At 60.0% G+C, this 16,922-nt stretch overlaps 2 protein-coding genes across 6 annotated transcripts; both read right to left on the bottom strand.

Moving 5' to 3' along the window:
* Positions 1 to 1,079: 1,079 nt before the first annotated feature.
* GJB1 (gap junction protein beta 1) lies at positions 1,080 to 6,214 on the bottom strand. Of its 3 annotated transcripts, none has more exons than XM_087972305.1 (3): positions 6,143 to 6,214; positions 3,485 to 3,564; positions 1,080 to 2,303 (listed from the first exon to the last, which is right to left on the bottom strand). In XM_087972305.1, the coding sequence occupies exon 3, from the start codon at positions 2,289 to 2,291 to the stop codon at positions 1,452 to 1,454; it is 840 nt and encodes a 279-aa protein (XP_087828431.1). In that variant the 5' UTR covers positions 2,292 to 2,303; positions 3,485 to 3,564; positions 6,143 to 6,214; the 3' UTR covers positions 1,080 to 1,451. The 3 variants fall into 3 exon arrangements, with proteins under 3 accessions (XP_087828431.1, XP_087828430.1, XP_087828429.1); XM_087972304.1 differs by having other exon boundaries at positions 6,161 to 6,214; XM_087972303.1 differs by lacking the exon at positions 3,485 to 3,564 and having other exon boundaries at positions 6,161 to 6,214.
* Positions 6,215 to 9,117: 2,903 nt separating this feature from the next.
* Positions 9,118 to 13,903, bottom strand: LOC148129783 (G protein-coupled receptor 143-like). 3 transcript variants are annotated; one of them, XM_087972301.1, is made up of 9 exons: positions 13,543 to 13,881; positions 13,028 to 13,101; positions 12,593 to 12,687; positions 12,190 to 12,282; positions 11,612 to 11,733; positions 11,090 to 11,165; positions 10,490 to 10,604; positions 9,906 to 10,149; positions 9,118 to 9,785 (listed from the first exon to the last, which is right to left on the bottom strand). In XM_087972301.1, exons 1-9 carry the CDS (start codon positions 13,817 to 13,819, stop codon positions 9,484 to 9,486), a joined length of 1,398 nt encoding a protein of 465 aa, XP_087828427.1. In that variant the 5' UTR covers positions 13,820 to 13,881; the 3' UTR covers positions 9,118 to 9,483. The 3 variants fall into 3 exon arrangements, with proteins under 3 accessions (XP_087828427.1, XP_087828428.1, XP_087828426.1); XM_087972300.1 differs by having other exon boundaries at positions 9,120 to 9,785; positions 11,057 to 11,165; positions 13,543 to 13,903; XM_087972302.1 differs by lacking the exon at positions 12,190 to 12,282 and having other exon boundaries at positions 11,057 to 11,165; positions 13,543 to 13,882.
* Positions 13,904 to 16,922: the final 3,019 nt, after the last annotated feature.

Below are 16,922 nucleotides of genomic sequence, written 5' to 3'. Positions count from 1 at the left end.
CAGAGGCTGGCTTGGCCCAGGTTGGCGCCCTCCAGTGGACTTCACTGTCTCTCCACCCGAGGAATTATTGTGAAGACCAAGGCATGGGGGGCACAGCTCAGGGGAGGGGTTCCAGCTGCACCTGGGCCGTGGGGCGAGCGAGAAGGGCAGCCGGATTGCAGGCCAAGCAGAGGAAGGGAAGGAGAGCTGCTTTCAGGTGCCGGCTTTGGTATCTTGGCCCGCAGGAAGCCAGCCTGGGTGCTGTGTGTGTGTGGGAGAGGCCCGTTGTGCCTCAGTGGCTGCAGAGCAGGTGGGACTCCCGCCCAGGATGGAACTTCCATCTGTTTCTGCCTGAGTCTGGGACAAGGCTGGGCTAGAAGGGAGGAAGGGCAGCCTGACTGATGGCCGCCTCAGGCCACGGGGAAACCCAACCAGGGGGGTCAACCCACCGCGTGACTCGGTCCAGAGGATCCAGGCTCAGGCAGCGAAACCCCTCCCTCCCTCCAGGGGTGCTCAGCTGGTTGCCCCATTTTGACTGAGAACTTCCAGCGCCCGCTGCCCCCATTGGGGGCTCTGAGCCCCTCCCCTTTCCCGTCCAGCAGTGGAGCTTGGGTGCCCTCCGAGCTTTGCCAGCCTGCCTTTGGCATCCCGGGGCTTCCTCCACCTTTATTTTGCCTGGCTCATTACGCCTCCTTCTGCAGGGGGAGGATGCTTGCCTTTAGCTATGGGCACCACAACAAACGGGGCCTTGGGTGCACCTCTTGCCCCATCTCTGCAAAACTCACAGCCTCTCTTGGCTGGCAAGCTGGGGATACCAGGAATAAGCCAGTTTGCCCCTCTCCCCCAACCGGCTAAGGGTCCTGCTGGCTTTCACCTCTTCCTCCCCCCGTTCTGCTTGGAGTCCTGGCAGGAGCTCCTTGCCTGGATCCAGACGGGATGGGAAGGGAAGGGAAGGTTCCTCCCACCTCCTGACATACTTTCCAGCAAACAGTGGCCAGCCAGGAATTCAACCAGCGAAAGGTCTGCAGCACCTCCCAGATAAAGCGACTTTCCACGTGCTGATGATGTGAAAGCCCAAAGAAAAACCACTAAAGGCAGGACCTGTGAAACCATTTTAATACTGTGACTTGCTTTGGTACAGTAAAACGCAGCCAGGGAGCCAAGCTGCAGTTGGATATCCTGGCTGGAAGGGGCCTGCAGCCTCCTTCAGAAGCCCCGTCGCAAAGCCCCAGCCGCTGGGCTCTGCCTCGCTGCCCCCAGGGCATTCCGCAGGCCGGTCCAGTGCCTGCAAAATCCACAGAAAGTACGGAGCCTGTAAGCCGACAGGAGGGAAGTGTAGGACGGTGGCCGGTGACAGCAGGGGTGGGGAGAGGCCCCAGCCCGATTCCCCCAGAAGGCAGCTCAGCCGCCCAGAAGAGTCCTCTGCTCCCCATCGGGCCGGAGCCCAACGACCCACCAACAGCCTGAGGCCTCTAGCAGGCCGAGCAGCGGTCACTTTTCTCCTGCAGCCCTGAGTTCCGCCGGAGAATGTCCTTGAGGGAGCCTTCATGCTCGGTCAGCAGCTGGTTGATTTCGTTCTGCTTGTACTCGGAAGACAGCTTGTGCCCCAGGAAGGAGCCCTTCCCCGAGGAAGGGTTGTGGCTTCGGCTGAGGCGCCGGGCACAGGCTCGCACGACAAGGAGCACCATTTCGGCCACGTTGAGGAGGATGCAAACGCCAGAGGTGGCCAACATGAAGACGGTGAAGATGGTCTTCTCGGTGGGCCGAGAGATAAAGCAGTCCACGGTGTTGGGGCAGGGGTAGACGTCGCACTTGACCAGGCGGATCATCTGGTACCCTGGGTAGATCATGTAGAAGATGTACATGAAGACGCCTTCAAAGAGGATGCGGAAGAGGACGCTGAAGATGTAGGTCCACCAGAGCGAGCCGGAAATGCGCATCTTGTGCTTCTTGACTTCCTCCAGGTGCTTGGTGTCCCCGTGGCCGGTCATCACCAAGAGCTTCTTCTCCTGGTGCTGCTGGTAGGCCACGTGCATGGCCACCAGCAGGGCTGGTGTGGTCACCAGGATCAACTGCAGCGCCCAGAGCCGGATGTGAGAGATGGGGAAGTAGAAATCGTAGCAGACGTTCTTGCAGCCGGGCTGCTGCGTGTTGCAGGTGAAGGAGGACTGCTCGTCACCCCAGACGCTCTCGGCAGCCACCACCAGCACCATGATGCGGAAGATGAACACCACGGAGAGCCAGATGCGGCCAACGGCAGTGGAATGGCGGTTCACGCCAATGACCAGGGCGTAGAAGCCTTCCCACTTCATGGTGCCTCAGACCTGAAAGGAAAATGGCATGGTCAGGGCGGACGGGGCCCCAGGCTCAGTCTCTCCACCACAGTTTGCTGGGTGGGGAGTGCAAAGAACCACGGTGTCTATCTGTCCGTCCGTGCCCCAATCGCCCTTCCACCGAGTTTTATTTCATGCATAATGCGGTGGTGACAAAGGCAAAGGCTAGACCGCTCCTCATTTAGGTCCTTGGCAGCCCTGCTTTCAGAAACCTCTGTGCGCTGTCGGCCCCCAGGATTGTCCTGAGCCCCCATTCCCAACTACTCAGGCCGAGAGAAATGGCTCTCCTGCAGTTCTCTCTCTTGAGCTGGCCTACCAGGACACAAGGATTGGGCAGATGCTGCAGTCAGGGTGGCGCTGCCAACACTTACAAGGACTGGCAGTTTCCCACAGCTTCCTTTGGCAGCTGCCACCAAAGCCATAGGCTGGCATGGGCTTGGCCCTGCCCCTCGACGGAAGAGGACCCTACTACAGTCTTCCACTGCTCTTCCCCCTCGCCCGTCTCCCCCTCCCCCTTGCTCTGAGGGGCATGGCTGCACACCCCAGCCCTGTACGCCCTAAGCAGCTCTGCTGGGCCAGGCTGGAAGCGGAGACTCCACCTGGGCAACCTGGCAACCTTCCCCGGGAGACGCTCCCCGTAGCCCAGCACGGCTTTTCCGCTGCCCCTTCCTCCAGAGAGAGCAAATCGAGGTTCTTGCAAGAAGGGCTAGAGACATGGCTGGGGTCACCTTACACCCTGCAGACTGGAGGCAACTTCTAGGGGCTCCCAAGCTCAGAAGCAAAGTGGTGCCATTCCCTGGGCTGCCTGCCCTGTCCAGAGCATCCTTCCCTTCTCCGGAAATTCATCAGAGGGTCTGCACCAACGCAGCCATGGCATTGACTGGCCGGGGCAGGCTGATGAACAGTGACAGAAATGCACAGATGTTTTGAAAAGTATTTTGAGAAGCAACTTTTGGGGAGCTTATGATAAACCCGACTGATTTAAAAGCAGCTGGCATCACCGATGTCCTGATGCTGGCAGCCCTTCAAAATTAGGATGGAGATTGCCAAAAGAGATGGGTTTCTCCCAATGCCCAGCCTTTGCCCCCTTCCCAAGACCCCCTGCCCGTTCCCAGCAGCACCCAGCCAGCCCATTCATTCCTGACAGGGTGAGCCTCCCAACCAGCCCTTACCTTGCCCTGGGGAACGGTCCTTCTGCAAGGCAGCCGCAGGCTCCCTCTACAGGCGCAGGCCTCCGGCAAACTGTGCCCAGCTCGAGAAAGTCATATGCTGCTTTATAAACTATTTTGCATACAATAAGCCCTTTATCGGCCACCAAACAACACACTTTAGAATTCAGACCGCCTGTTAGGACTTCCGCCCACCCTGGCCAAACAAAGTCTCTGTGTGTGCCATTCCACCCTGCCCGAGCGGCCACGGCACCTGGTCCCACGCTCTGCCAGGAGCCTGTTCCACAGAGACTTGCTGCGCGTGGGGTGGAAGGTTCCCTAAGATCCTGCTGGGGGGTGGGCCTTTCCCTTCCAGGGCCCCCGATTTGGCAGCGGCCCCGAGGCCACTTGCTGCTCCAGGGCTAAAGGTCCAGATGCTGGACATTGGCCAGCTGCCTCAGCCGTGACGCCGCTTGGCGTCAGCCGTACCACGTCTCGCAGAAATGGAGGTTCTTGGCATCTCCTTCCGGGGTGAAAAGTCAGTGCCGGAATCCGTGCCAAGGCTGGCTGAAGACAAAGCGACCCTCAGTTCAAAAGGCCGACCCTGTTCCAGGACATCCTTCCCTACGCACATGCACTGCACACACCCGCCCTCTGTGTGTCTGTCCGGAGCACAGGCCCCGCAGCCCCAGGCGGCAAAGCTGCCTTCCCACCCGCCAGTGGGGCAGAATTCTCCCCCAGCCCTCTATGCCGTCAGACACGCTCACGCAGCCTGGAGGGACCGGGGGCCAGTGACTGGTTGTGGGAGGTGCTCTGGGCCACCCCGGTGTCCCAAGGGCAACTGGACTTGATGCGGGAACATAAAAGCAACCAGGGTGGTACCCAGTGCCCACAAACCCCGGGGGGGGGCGGCCTTGTGGCTACTGAGCTGAGCCTCCCCAGCCCCAACCCAGAGTGGAGAACGTGGCGATTCTGCTGGCAGCTGGGAGGTAACCATTAAGCCAGTACAAACACACGGAGGGCCAGAGATCGGCCGGAGCAAAGGTCTCCCTCGGTGTTCTCAGCCCCTGAGATTTGGGGGAAGGGAGGCCAGGGACACAATGGGAACATCTGAATGTAAACATGTGAAAAGCATGTTTTCTACCCACGATTTCATGCTTCATGCTTCCAACAGATGCTTGGGAGAGACAGGTGGGGCATTAGAAAAACAGGTATTGTGTATTGCGGGGGGCTCAGCACAGGTGTCCAAACAATAAAAACTGACCCAGGAGGCCCAGCAAGGCATGGGGAGTCTCAGCCCTCAACGGGAAAGCTTGGCGGGGGGGGGAGACCTGGCCCTGGTGCTCACCAGGCCCTCCCTGCCCCCCAGGCCGGGGCTTGGGAGTCAGCGGGGCATCTCGGCCTCTGGATGGGCTTGGCCTCGTCTCTGGATGCTGCTATGAGAAGCCGCCCTCCGTTTCTGAAGTTGCTTTGTTTGCTGTTTGACCAATTGCTGCTTCGTTGGGATTGCGATTGCCAGATTCATTTTCTGTGCTTCCTGCAGGCCATTGTTGCTTGAGGAGCCGGAGGTAGGCAAATAAAAGGGATGCCAGCACAACTGGCATTGTGGGGAGATAGGCAAGATAAGGGCTCCCAGCGTCAGAGCGCCGTCCTGCCCGTTGACTTAAGAGGGAGAGCCCAAGGCCAGGGTGAACAGCCACCGCACCCCTCTGGGGCAGAGCTTCCAGAAGCCCTTCTGGTCCAAGGAGTCGGACTTGAAGCTCCCCAAGTACAGGCCTGGGGTACGTGTGTGTGTGTGGGGGGGGGGCTCTTGGTACCTGGTTGCATTTCCCCACCACCTGCTGGCAGGACACCAAGGGGAGTGGGGCCCCTAAGCACCTTTTGCCACCACTCTTAGGACAGACCAGGGAAAAGACAGAGGGTCCCCCAGACCCCTGAGACGCCCAGGGTTGATCAGAGCAGCTCAGCAAGGAGGTCATCTTCAGAGCTCTTGGGGGGTGTCCTGGGACTTTCAAAAGACACCTTGATAAGGAGAGCCCCTTCCTTCCTTCCTTCCTTCCTTCCTTCCTTCCTTCCTTCCTTCCTTCCTTCCTTCCTTCCTTCCCTTCCCTTCCCCCTTCCCTTCCCTCCCTCCCTCCCTCCCTCCTTCCCTCCCTCCCTCCCAACTTCCTTCCTTCCTTGCTCCCTTCCCTCCCTCCTTCCTTCCCTCCCTCCCTCCCTCCCTCCCAACTTTCCTTTCCTTCCTTCCTTCCTTCCTTCCTTCCTTCCTTCCTTCCTTCCTTCCTTCCTTCCTTCCTTCTTTCCTTCCTTCCTTCCTTCCCTCCCTCCCTCCCTCCCTCCCTCCCTCCCAACTTCCTTCCTTCCTTCCTTGCTCCCTTCCCTCCTTCCTTCCTTCCTTCCTTCCTTCCTTCCTTCCTTCCTTCCTTCCTTCCTTCCTTCCTTCCTTCCTTCCTTCCTTCCTTCCTTCTTTCCTTCCTTCCAACAGCTGGCTGAATTGCTTAATTTCTAGACTTGCGTGAGAAAACAATTCAACCTTTGCCATTTATCAAGGCTTAATATGGAAAGCTCAAAGGTGAAGCAACGGAGAGCAACTTGATCATGAGATTCTGGATCTTCGACAGAGAGAGAAGCCGCCCCCAAAGCCCACCCCTCTCACGGCCACCCTGGATTCTGACCCCCCACCTCTTGTTCCAGGCTCACCTGTCGCAGCCGCAGGAGGTGGTGCTCAGCAGCCCAGGTGCCTTGATTGGGGAGGGTTACGCCACCCGGGCTGAGAGTTTTATACCCAGAGCCAGGCCCACCCACTTCCCTCAAGGAACCCTCCCTCGGAGTGGCGTTTCCTCACAGCTGACGAGAGACCCACACGGGCACGTCCAACTGCACAGTTCGGCCCCAAAAGCTCCTGGGGAAGCAGAATATGCACCTGCCGGGGGGGGGTGTTCCTGCCCGGCTTGGGCTCCCCTGGCCAGAGGCGGCCGCTTCCTAGCCTGCTTGTGCAGCCCCAAAGCCCTGCCAGTTGGAACGGCTACCAATGTGCTTGCTGTTTTCACACAAGAAGTCCACGAAGACGGCAGGGGGAAAGGCAGGAAGGGCTCCAGTGGGGGGCTGAAGAGAACCCCAGCCAGACCCCGAGACGGAAAGGGCAGCCACTGCAGTGCCCCCGCCAGCAGCAGGCTGCCCAGCCTCGACCCTCAGCCTGTGGTGCTGTCCCAGGTTCTAGAGCAGGCGCCGGACAACCCCCCAAGAGCTCTGCTCAGAGACCCTTTGCACAGACCCCCCACCCCACCCCGCAGGGACGTGTCGTGCCCGGGACAGCAGTGCTCACCCCGAGCGAGCGAGCGAGCGCTTTCCTGCTGCCCCCTTGGCAGCCAGCCACTTGCAGGGCTCCACATAGTGTGAGTTGCCAGTTTTCATTCCTTGCCAAAGTCACTGCACTCTTGTAAACATTAACTTGCGCACTGGGTGCTCTTTCCAAGGGCCTCCGCCAACCCTTGCAAGGCAGCCCAGGGCGTGTCAGAAGCCCGGGGGCAAAGCTGCCCTGCACTCACTGGGCTGAAGGGCTGGAGCACTTGCTTGGAAGCCGGGGCAGCAACCCTGGGCATTCCCTGCCGGGTTGGCTTCCAGAGCTGCCGCCAGGACCAGCGGGGTCTCTGCCTGCATCAGGGGCACTCTGGCCACGGCTCAGAGGCTGCTCGCTCTTTAAGTCTTAATCCCAGGGCTCTGCTTGGCCCCTGCCAGCCTCCTCCGGGGCTCCCAGAGGCCCTTCTGAACAGCCCTGGCTCCTGGGCGGGGGATATGCCAGGCATGGGAGGGAGTTTGGGTGTCCCCTTGCCCCACCCAAGGGGAATCGAGAGCTCCATGTGGCTCTCCCAGGAGTGGCGCTCTTGGAGATGCCGGGCCACACCCCGAGCCCTGCTCTCTTCTGGGGCACCAAGGTGAGCAGTGGCGTTTCCCTGATTAAGTGGGCAGGGCAGACTCCGGTGACTGTCAGCGCAAAACTTATCACCTTGGTCCCTGGTACAGCTCAGCCTGTGCCCACAAAGAACAGGGGGAAAGTTTAGCAGCCACCCAAAGTCCCCGTCATGCCTAGGATTGCGTGGCCGGGAAGGGGGGGTGGGGCTCGAGGGGGGTGGAGTACCGTGACTCAAGTGGATTCCCGAGAAGGGCAGCGGGCGCTGGAGGCTGGCAAGAGGCAAGGAGCAGGGCAGGCAGAGAAGCCCAGCGTGCCGGAAGGGCCATCCTTGGTCTCTCCAGGCGCCCTGCCAATCAAGCCCAGGCCAACCATTCCCCTGCTCCCCCGGCCAACTGTATCCCACGTTTGTTAGTGCAAGGAGGAGGGAAGGTGGTTCCACGGAGCCTGTCGACCAGCCGTTCTAAACCTTGGCAACTTGAAGATGTGTGGACTTCAATTCCCAGAATCCCCCAGCCGGCCACTGCGGTAGACATTTGCAGAAGTTTCTTTAGGCCCAGCCCAAACCCCTAAAACTGTAAAGGAGCCTAACTCTTCCTTCAAACGACTCCTCCTCCTTGCTGGCGCTTTGCTCTTCCTCAGAGGAACTCTGCCCACAGACGTCACTATCCAAGCCAATCCCTGAGGGTCTCCTCTTCCGGGACGATCCCGACGCTGGAGGAATCGGTGGGTTTCTCTCCATCTGATCTCCCACAGACTTTGCCCTCTCAGCCTTGATGATGTAAACCCCTCAGAGCCGCCTTTGTTGAAGCTGGCAGTTCATAAACACCACCTATCAATCCATTCCTTTTTCCCACTTCAAAGGGCCCTGGCTGTAGCACACCTGGGATCCTCCATTTTGGGTCTCTCATCCCCAGCCAGCCCACCTCCAGAAGATGGAAGCTTTTCCCAAGCAGGATTGTTCTTTCAAAAGATCCGTTTCCCAGTTTAAGGATCTGCTCTGGATGCCAGAGGTTTAGGTAATCTGGTGGTTTCCACAACTCTCGGCTACTACTTCTTCACCCGCTCCAGCTAAGCTACAATGGCTCTGGGGTCTATTTGGAAACACCATCCTTGCAATGTTTGCCAGTATTGTAAAAGCTCTATTTTATTTCTTCATTGTGTTCCTATTCTTGAGCCATTTACCAAATCCAGTGGTCATCTGACCTCTGACCCCATGGCTGCTAAATTCACTGGGTTACTTAGGTGAGAGAAGGGAACAGGCAGGAGATCGAGAATCTGTTGTCTTTGGGGTTGTTACAGACTTCAGACATGATATTCTTCCGATTAAAATCGGAATTCTGATTTTTTTGGGAATCGCGCCCCCCTTTCCCCCCCCCTTCTTCTCCTCCTTCCCCTCCCCTCGGAGGCCCCGAGTCAGGAGTTGCTACTGCTGGCGTGGCTCTACGTGGCTCCAGTCCCGCGTTGCCTCAGGAAGGGAAAGGCAAAAAGGAAGAGCCGCGGCGGCGCTTTGCAACGGCAGCAGTGGCTCCTGGTTTTGCCTTTCCCTTCCCGAGGCAACGCGGGACTGGAGCCGCGTGGAGCCGCGCCGGCGGTAGCAACTCCTGACAGCCCCAGCCGGATACCTGAGCGGAGCCCAGGCGGGCGGGCGGTGCGAGCGGAGCCCAGGCGGGTGGTGCGAGCAGAGGCTGCTGAGCGGCAGGAAAAGGGAGCTGGGCAGCGATTTCTTGGCGCGCGGTGGGGGGGTCTCTTTTGGCCGGCCCCGATTTTTTTTTCAGAGGGGAATATCATGCCTGAGACTTTTTAATCAGAACTCGAAGAGGCAGAAGTTGTCTTCTTCATCCAAATAATGTTCCCTTTACATGCTTACAAAGATGTGATTTCCCACCATTCTATTACATTATAAATTCTCTTATTCCATGGATCGAAGCACTGGTGCTCCCAGCACTTGGGATTTTTATCAGCCCTTTGAAAACTTTTACCAGAAGATCAATGATTCTGCGTCTGAACTGATCCAACGTTCGGCGTTTCCGCTGGCAGGTCAAATAAACTTTCTACAGTTAAAAATTAACGTGTTTCTTGTAGTTTGTTCTTCAGAAAATCCTCCCTTGTTTTACAGAGCTTCTTCATCCGAGGGAATTCTGCTTCCGACCCAGCTGGGCCCCGGTCTCTTCCAAAGGCTCCCGTCCCCTGCCTGGACCGGCCAGCTGGCTGGAACCCCAGGAGAGGTGGGGGAGGCAGGCCCTGCACGCGTGGGGGCAGCTGGCCAGGCTGGTGGGGTGCAGCCAGCCCAAGTGCCCCCCTTGCAGCAGGAGCAGGAGCCGGCCGGCACTGGGGTGGAGTCTTCGGGGCAGCTTTGCTCATGTCGGCTCTGAGGCTGGACGGGGCAGCCCCCAGGCCCCTCGCAGAGGAAGTCTGGAAGGAGAGAAGGACCTGAGCCCAGGGAAGGGGGCTCCCTCAGCCATGGGTGCCTCGCCTGCCCCCGCCCAGCCCCTCGGCATCGGCAGGGCGCTCGGCACAGGCCGCTCCCCTCACCCAGCGAAGTGCTGCTCTCGAAGGAGACCAAGAGGCTCGACACCTCCAGGGGCCCCGGCTCAATCCGGCAACCTCCGGCTGGTTCCAGGGCACGGCCTGGGAGGGGGCCACTCTCCTTTAGGCCGCCCCCCGGGATTTCCACAGGGGGTCTCCAGGTGGGTGCCTGTTTCCTGCTGCACCACCTGCTTTTCCGGGATGAAAATGCCAGGATCAGCAGGGCTCCAGAAAGAGGGTTTAAGATAATCTGGGAAGAGGAGCAAAGACAGAAGACCCTCAGAGACAGGCTGACTGGTTCCCCATCCTGCTGTGTGGCTTGGCTCACTGGCTCGGGCAACTTATTTCCCAACATCTTGGCAGAACCTTTATAATTCTGCAACTGTTTGGAGGAGCGAAGAGGAGGAGGGCTTGGGAAGGCCAGCCTCCCTTGCAAGAGCGGTGAGACTGCAAAATGTCCAAGAGACCCCCCGGCAGCTCCCTCCCCCCCCTCTGGGGTTCAGTTCCAAGGACGCAGCGCAGGGCTGAAAAGGCCCTCTAAGGAGACAGAAAGGATGGCCTTTGGAGGGCCCTGCAGCACCCCAACCCACCATAACTGCCCAGCAGGTGAGGGCTGCCCCACGCAGCTGTCCGGTGCCCCATCTCCCCAAAGGCTCCAATTCCAGCAGCAGCAGCAGCAGCTCATGCAGGACATTGGCCAGCCAGCTGGAAAAAAAAAAGCCTTTTTAAAATAAAATCCCGCTTAATTTGGGGCCCCACCAGTGGGGGGTCCGGCTGTGCTCTCGCAAACCCAGGGCTCACTGGACTGCTGGGGGCTGGTCGATCATTTATTTTGAGCCTGCTAGTCAAGAAAGCTTCTAGCCAGGGAAGAGACGCCAAGATCCCTTCCTGGGGCACAAGGGAAACCCACCAAGAGGCCCTTCGCAGGATGGCCCCGTGTTGCCCCAGCTCCCTGAAGACCCCCCCTCCCGACCGACAGATCTCCAACGTTGGGAGACAATCCAGGGCCTTGGCAAGCTGAAGCCGCCCTGGTAGGTCTCTCTCTGTGTGTGTGTGTGCTGTGATTGGGATGCCTGCCTTCCTGTGGTCTGGCACCTGCCAGGTTAGGGCAGGGCACAGATGGCACGAAGAGGGCCCTGGAATAAAGACTATAATACCAAGCAGCAAAGGCCACCATGACGCTGGTGAACCTCCTGCGCAGCTCCTGCTGCTGGTGCCATTCTCCGGCCGCCTGCATCCCCCGGCCCCTCCGCAGCAGAGCTGGCACTGTGGGAAGAAAAGCCGCCCAGGCTCAGCATGGAGGAGGCACTGCCGCTGCCCAAGTGGGGCCCAGGGAGCGCCTGGTGCGCAGCCGCCTGCCTGGCCCTCCACCCTGCCAGTGGCCCAGGTGGGCCGGCTGCAACTCAGGCCTGGCGTCACCCCCTCCTGGCGCCTTCCTTTCGTGGAAAACTTCCAGTCTCTCTTCTCATGAGGGGCCGGTCTCCTTCCAGGGCTGCTCCTTTCCCAGCCTCAAGAGGCTCTCGTCCCCGCTTGTTCTCTTAGCTAGTTGGAGGAGCTGCCCGATAAGAAGTCAGACCCTGGAGGGTACGGCCGGTGGGTGTCAGAGAGTCCCAGCTGCTTTTGTCACGGTTTGTCCAATAAAACCTAGGTGGACGTCACCTATCGGTAAACAATCAATGGATGAACTTATAAATACATGCAATATAATTTACCTGCTTGGAGTGCTTTGTAAAAGAGCAGGGGACTCCCCAAAACAACTAAGGAGAGTGGCACGAAGCTAGAAGCGTAACACACAGTTTCCAGGATCCATGCCAATCCGTGGTGTGAGCTGCAGCTGGGATAAGAGGAACGGCAGAGCTAATTAAAAACCAAACCACCCGAGGTCAACTTTTGTTTGCTCAGGCTGCTTGTCCTTCCAAGCCTCTGGATTTGGGCCCAGGAAGGGGCAGGAGAGTTGGCAAGGGGGGGGGGGTAAGCAGGTCCCTGCAAGATTTGAAGGAGCAGCAGCAGCTGGAGACACACCAGATGTTGGCCGCTGGCTGGCAGTCCAGACGGGGCGCAGCTCCAGTGCCAGCGCATGCAAGAGGGCAGATCCTGGGGAGCAGCTGCTTCTGCCCCTGCTTTCACCACCACAGGACCCTCTGGCCTTGGGCAGCACCAGCCCAACTTCCCCCTTACTCACTGGGACCTCCTGCTCCGCCCATTGTGGGTTGAAGGCCCCCGGCCACTTTCCCCTCCCAGGTGCCAGTTTAGAAGAGGCTCGTCCCGGAGGTGGCAGGAGGGCGCTTACTCCGTGTCCTGGGGCTTCGTCAGGAGCAAGAGTCCAAGGAGGACCTGGACGGCTGGCAGCCCCCAGCAGAGGAGGCCGTACGGAGTCAAGGACCTGGCCAGGAGGAGGAGCACAGAACCCCCTGCTGGTCAGTGGGAGGCCCTCATCAGCTTCCACCTCGGGTGGGTGGGGGGGGGGACAGGGGTTCAGACAGAGGGAGGCTCCCTGCAAGTGGGGAAGTGCAGGCCCCCCATTGTGCAAGGTAGCTGGAGCGGCACCGGAGCTCTCCTTGGGGCCCAGCACACCTGAGCCCTTCCAGGTGTGTGGGGGGGCTGCAAGACCTCCATCAGAACCTCCCCTCCCCCTCCTCAAAATCAGCTCCAGAGCTCAAAGTGGGGCCGGCATCAGGGGGTCCCCTTCACACCTGTGGCTGGTGGGGTTCTGCAGCAGCAAGGCCGCTTCCAGAGAGTAGCAGAAGAGAGCCCAGAAGTGGGAGGAGAACCCAAACTGCACCCAAACCTGGAGGAAGAGAAGTGAACGTCAGCGGGGAGGAAGAGGGGATCAGTGCAGGGGGGCTGGCAGGAGGGGGCAATGCAGGAAATGAGGGCCCCAAATTGCCCTCCGGCCTTTAAATGTTTGTGGGGGGGTGTCAGTGTTGGAGGGAGGCCCCACAGGAGCAGAAGGCCCCTAGGAAGAGAGCAAGGGGGGGTCTCCCCCTTTTGGCTCTCCTTTTACATGAGTGGATTCCAGCATCCCAACAGGCCTTTCAGGTGCTGAAGGGGGGGGAGCAAGGGGGGCACCAGGCACTCTTAACGGAGGCTGGAGCACCAGCCGGGCTGCTCTTCTCTGTCCCACTTACCACGATCAGGCGGCAGAGGGAAGGCAGGGACCCCAAAGGAGCAGCCAGCCAGAGCACAGAGCGGGCCAGGATCCCTGCAAGAGGAGGGAGAGCTGGTTAGGATCCTGGCCAGGCTGGGATTGGTGTGTGTGTGGGGGGGAGGAAATGGGGAGTAGGGCATTATGCCCCCCGCCCTGCAGAAGCCAAGTTTGGCCTCAGTATTGGGGTGATGTTTTTAAAAAAGTTAGCCAAGCTAGGACAGAAATATAAAACTGATTTCATTTAGATGTAATTACAATTAAACAAACATAGTTAATTATGTAATTTGCAGATGAACAGCAATTGGGGAAGGTGGGGGGGGCTGCTCTTTCTCTAGCTTGCCAGGGAGGGGCTCTGGGCATCTGCCACCCCCCACCCTGCAAGCGGCCCCCAGCCCAGAATTCGGGGCCAGGAGAGCCGGGAAGGCGCCCGGAGCCGTCCCTGCCCCCTCGGCTCCTGCCCCCTGCCTGGCCGCCCCGGCTGCTCCCTTCTCTTACCCGCCGTGCCCAGGAAGCTGCCCAGGAGCGCGGCTGCCCGCAGCGCCCTGCCCGGAGCCCAGCCGCGCCCGGCGGAGACCCGGCAAGAGCCGCTGCAGCGATGGCGCGGGCGGCTGCGGAGCGCGGTCAGCAGCGCGCCGGCCAGCAGTCCCAGCGCGGCGCTGCCGAGGGCCAGTCCGGGCCAGGGTGGCAGCTGCCGGGAGAGGCGCCACAGCCCCGCCGCCGCCGCCGGAGAGCCGAGCTCGCAGCACAAGGCCAGCGCTCGCGGGGAGGCCATGGGGGCGGTGCCCGGGGGGGGTCGCTGCGGCCCTGGAGCGCCCGGCGGCCTCTTTTCAAGGGACCTCCGCCCACCTGCCTCGCCTCTCGTGGCTGGGAACGATGGGAGTTGTAGTCGCCTGGTTGCGGGGGGGGCTGATTTAAGGCGATGAGCCCCGCCGGGTGGGCGTGGCTCGGCAGGATCCGGCTGGGGGATTGGAGGCGCGCGCTCTGCTCCCAGGGCGGCTCGTGATTGCCGGGATAATGAAATTGATTGCATTAATTGGGTATCTAAACGCCTCTAATCGATGCATTTAAAACGGCCAAGAAATGGGTTTGGGTGCCCTGAGCCTCCGGGGAAGCGGCTCCAGAGGGACGCCGGGAGAAGCCCAACTGGGACCAGCCGCCTGGGCTCCCCTGGGCCGAGGGGCTCCTGGGCCGGCCTCGTCGCGTGCCTTGTGCCTGATGCTACCTGGCTGCGTTGGAGAAGGCCGGAGAGGCAGGCGGGGGGGGGGGTCAATCCTGCCTCAGCTTCTTCTTCCCTAGGCAGACAGAGGAGCCCCCTCCTTCAATTGGAGAGCAGCTTCTCCAGCTCCCCAACCCTGATGGTGAAAGCCAGAAGGGGAGGGGGCACTCTGCTCCTCCCCCAAAGGCTTCGAAAAGGGAAATGTTGGAACTGAGCCATTCATCCCCCTTTTTGATCGGGAAGTAAAAAAAGAGGCACTGCAGCTTTAAGCTCTTCCAAGGGGAAAATAAGGCCAGCTTCCCCCACACTCCTTGAAATCCTTCCACCCCAGCACCTTAGTCAACTCCCAGGAGCTGGGGGGGGGGGGGGCTTTGGTTCAGACATCCCTTCAATGTGGTTCTGGGGGGCAGGGCAAGAGATGCTGGGGGGGGTGGGGGTGGCTGCCAGAACCGAAGGCAGAAGCTGATGGGCACCAAAGGTCCCCCATGCCAAACTGGCCACTTGATGGCTTGGGGCATTCAACCCTCTCCTGTGGGCCAAATTCTCTGTCTCCCTCCGGCCTTCGTCCGGGTCACGGCTGGGGCGCCCAGCTGCCCTTATCCAAGGGCAAAGGGCAAAGGGCAAAGGGCAAAGCCCCCCTTTGGCAAGAGCAGCTGAGGCCGGCCATAATGTGGCCCTTGAATCGGGACCTCCCTGCTCCGTTCCTGCACAGCCTTCCAGATGCTGAGTGAGAATAAATAGCCCCCCACCAACAACCCCCCCCCCCATCTTGGCAGGCAAGGTGACCCTGAGATTCTGCGGAGAGAGCTGGGCTGAAGCGCAGATTAATCTGCAGGGTGGAAAGCTGTGCCTGGTGTGTGTGTGTGTGTGTGTGTGTGCCCGTGTTGTGTGCTGATGAATTGGAAATGAAGCCTGCTCCTCCCTCCCCTCCCCCACTTTTCATGTGCTCCCTCATTCACGCGGACCCCAACTCTCAGGCTGGCCTAAACGGTTTGAAGGATTGGAGGAAACCCAGGCTGTTCCCCCCCGCCCAATTTGAGATAATGAAAGTTTGTAAGGTAACCGATTTTGGGGACCTGATCCTGCAAACAGTCCCTGCATGTGCGCACGCACGCACGCACACGTGCACAATCCCTGCAGAAGGGCACTCGGGGAGGAGGGTGATCGAACCAGCATTCTACAAACCCTGGTTGCCATGGAGAAGAATCCCGGATGGCTGCCTGCTCTCCGTCCATGGTGGGGTTGGAGGCTTGTGTCTTCTGCTGGAAGCAGCTTTTCCCCCTCCCCCCCCCCACCCCCAATTTGTCTGCAGGCTGCTGGGGCATGAAGGCTACTCTGGGAGGCAGAAGCCATGGCTGAGGGCGGGTGGGGGTGTCATGGGGGGGAGCCTTATTGGTCAGCTACTGCTGGACTACAGCATCCAGCCTCCTTCACTATCCGTATTGTAACATCTGTCCAGCTGCCGGGAGAAACACCAGGAGCACAGCGATCATTTTACCTGCTAAATGAAATGGCTAGGACAGCAAGAGGGGGCTGGGGGGGGTCTGGGGCCTTTATTCCAAGTGGTTTTTATGCTGCTTTTGCTGAGAAAGACCCCAGGCAGCAGCCGGTTTAGCCTGGCCCACTGTGTTCACCGGGTGGGGTGGGGGCTGGTAAGGGGGGCATGGAAGGCAGAGGCAGCTAGGTCAGAAATCCTCCTCAGCCAGGGGCTGCTTGGGGAGGGGCTCTGAGGGACGGAAGCAGCGCAGATGGGGCGGGCGGGGGGCAGCGGAAATGAGCCTGGCAGAGGCCCCCACAGGTGTTCCCTTTGGCCTCCCAGGGACTGAGGGGGCTTCCTCCTGGGACGCAGCAGGTGCCTCTCGCGAAGTCTGCGTTGGGACAGGTGGGCCACGGAGGGGCCCAGCTGGCATTTGAAAGGGCTCCTTGGGAGTCCAGTGAGGAGCCTCTTCTGGGCTGGTGAGGCAGGATCGGTCGGGGCGGGAGAGCTGTAGAAGGCTCTGGAACCAGCCCTGCCGCCTCCGCCCCCCTTTTGGAGAAACCCATCCCCCCCATCCTGATGCAGAAGTGGGGTCCCAGCTAGCCCCACCTCCCCAGCCCACGACAGGTGCCTTGGTCCGGCTGCAAAAGGCTTCGGCTCATGGCTCCCGGTCGCCATGGAAACACCGCCAGAACTGGCATCAAGCCATGAAGAGGAGGGGGCACGCGAGATCACAGGGAGAGGGTGATGGGAGCACCCCCCCAGGATGCTTGGCAAAACACACCAGTGATGGTCCTTGGCACCGGCTCCTGGGGGCCCTGCTGGCTCCATCCTGCGCCACTTTGCCAATGAAGAGAGGGCAAGCTGTGGCTTCAGCTTGCCCTCAGAGGTAATGGCTGCAGTAGTGGGGCCTTGGGACCCTAAAGGCAGGGAGGGATTCCACATCTGCTGCTGCTCCAAAGCACAAAGGCTTGCTGGGGGAGGGCTGGAAATGGTGGGAGGGGTGGTACTTGAGCCCCCCCTCAGGGGCTGCCTGTCAATCTGGCCTGTCAGACCAAACTTAGTGAAGGGCAGCTGGCCAGGGGCCCCTTGGGGAAAGAGAACCAGAGGCTTCCCAGAGGCTGCCAGACCCCAGGTGGGAGCGACGCCCCCCTCCTCCCTCCCCACCCCCCCAATGTGACT

Source organism: Notechis scutatus, chromosome 10 (assembly GCF_049901735.1).
Source record: "Notechis scutatus isolate UNSWTSFEM ecotype Mainland chromosome 10, rNotScu1.2, whole genome shotgun sequence".
Classification (NCBI taxonomy): domain Eukaryota; kingdom Metazoa; phylum Chordata; class Lepidosauria; order Squamata; family Elapidae; genus Notechis; species Notechis scutatus.
Note: the sequence above shows the minus strand (reverse complement) of the source record. Positions and strands in the feature narration are given on the sequence as shown.

Bases quoted from the DNA above. Each gene is read 5' to 3' on its own strand.
- GJB1 (XM_087972305.1), bottom strand. From the start codon at position 2,291: ATGAAGTGGGAAGGCTTCTACGCCCTGGTCATTGGCGTGAACCGCCAT.
- LOC148129783 (XM_087972300.1), bottom strand. From the start codon at position 13,819: ATGGCCTCCCCGCGAGCGCTGGCCTTGTGCTGCGAGCTCGGCTCTCCG. The intron at 10,150-10,489 runs GTGGGTTGGGGT...TCCTCTTCCCAG, and splicing joins TCACCTGCTGGGCAGTTATG to ATTATCTTAAACCCTCTTTC. The intron at 9,786-9,905 runs GTGAGGGGAGCG...CTCTCCTTCCAG, and splicing joins CGAGAGCAGCACTTCGCTGG to ACTTCCTCTGCGAGGGGCCT.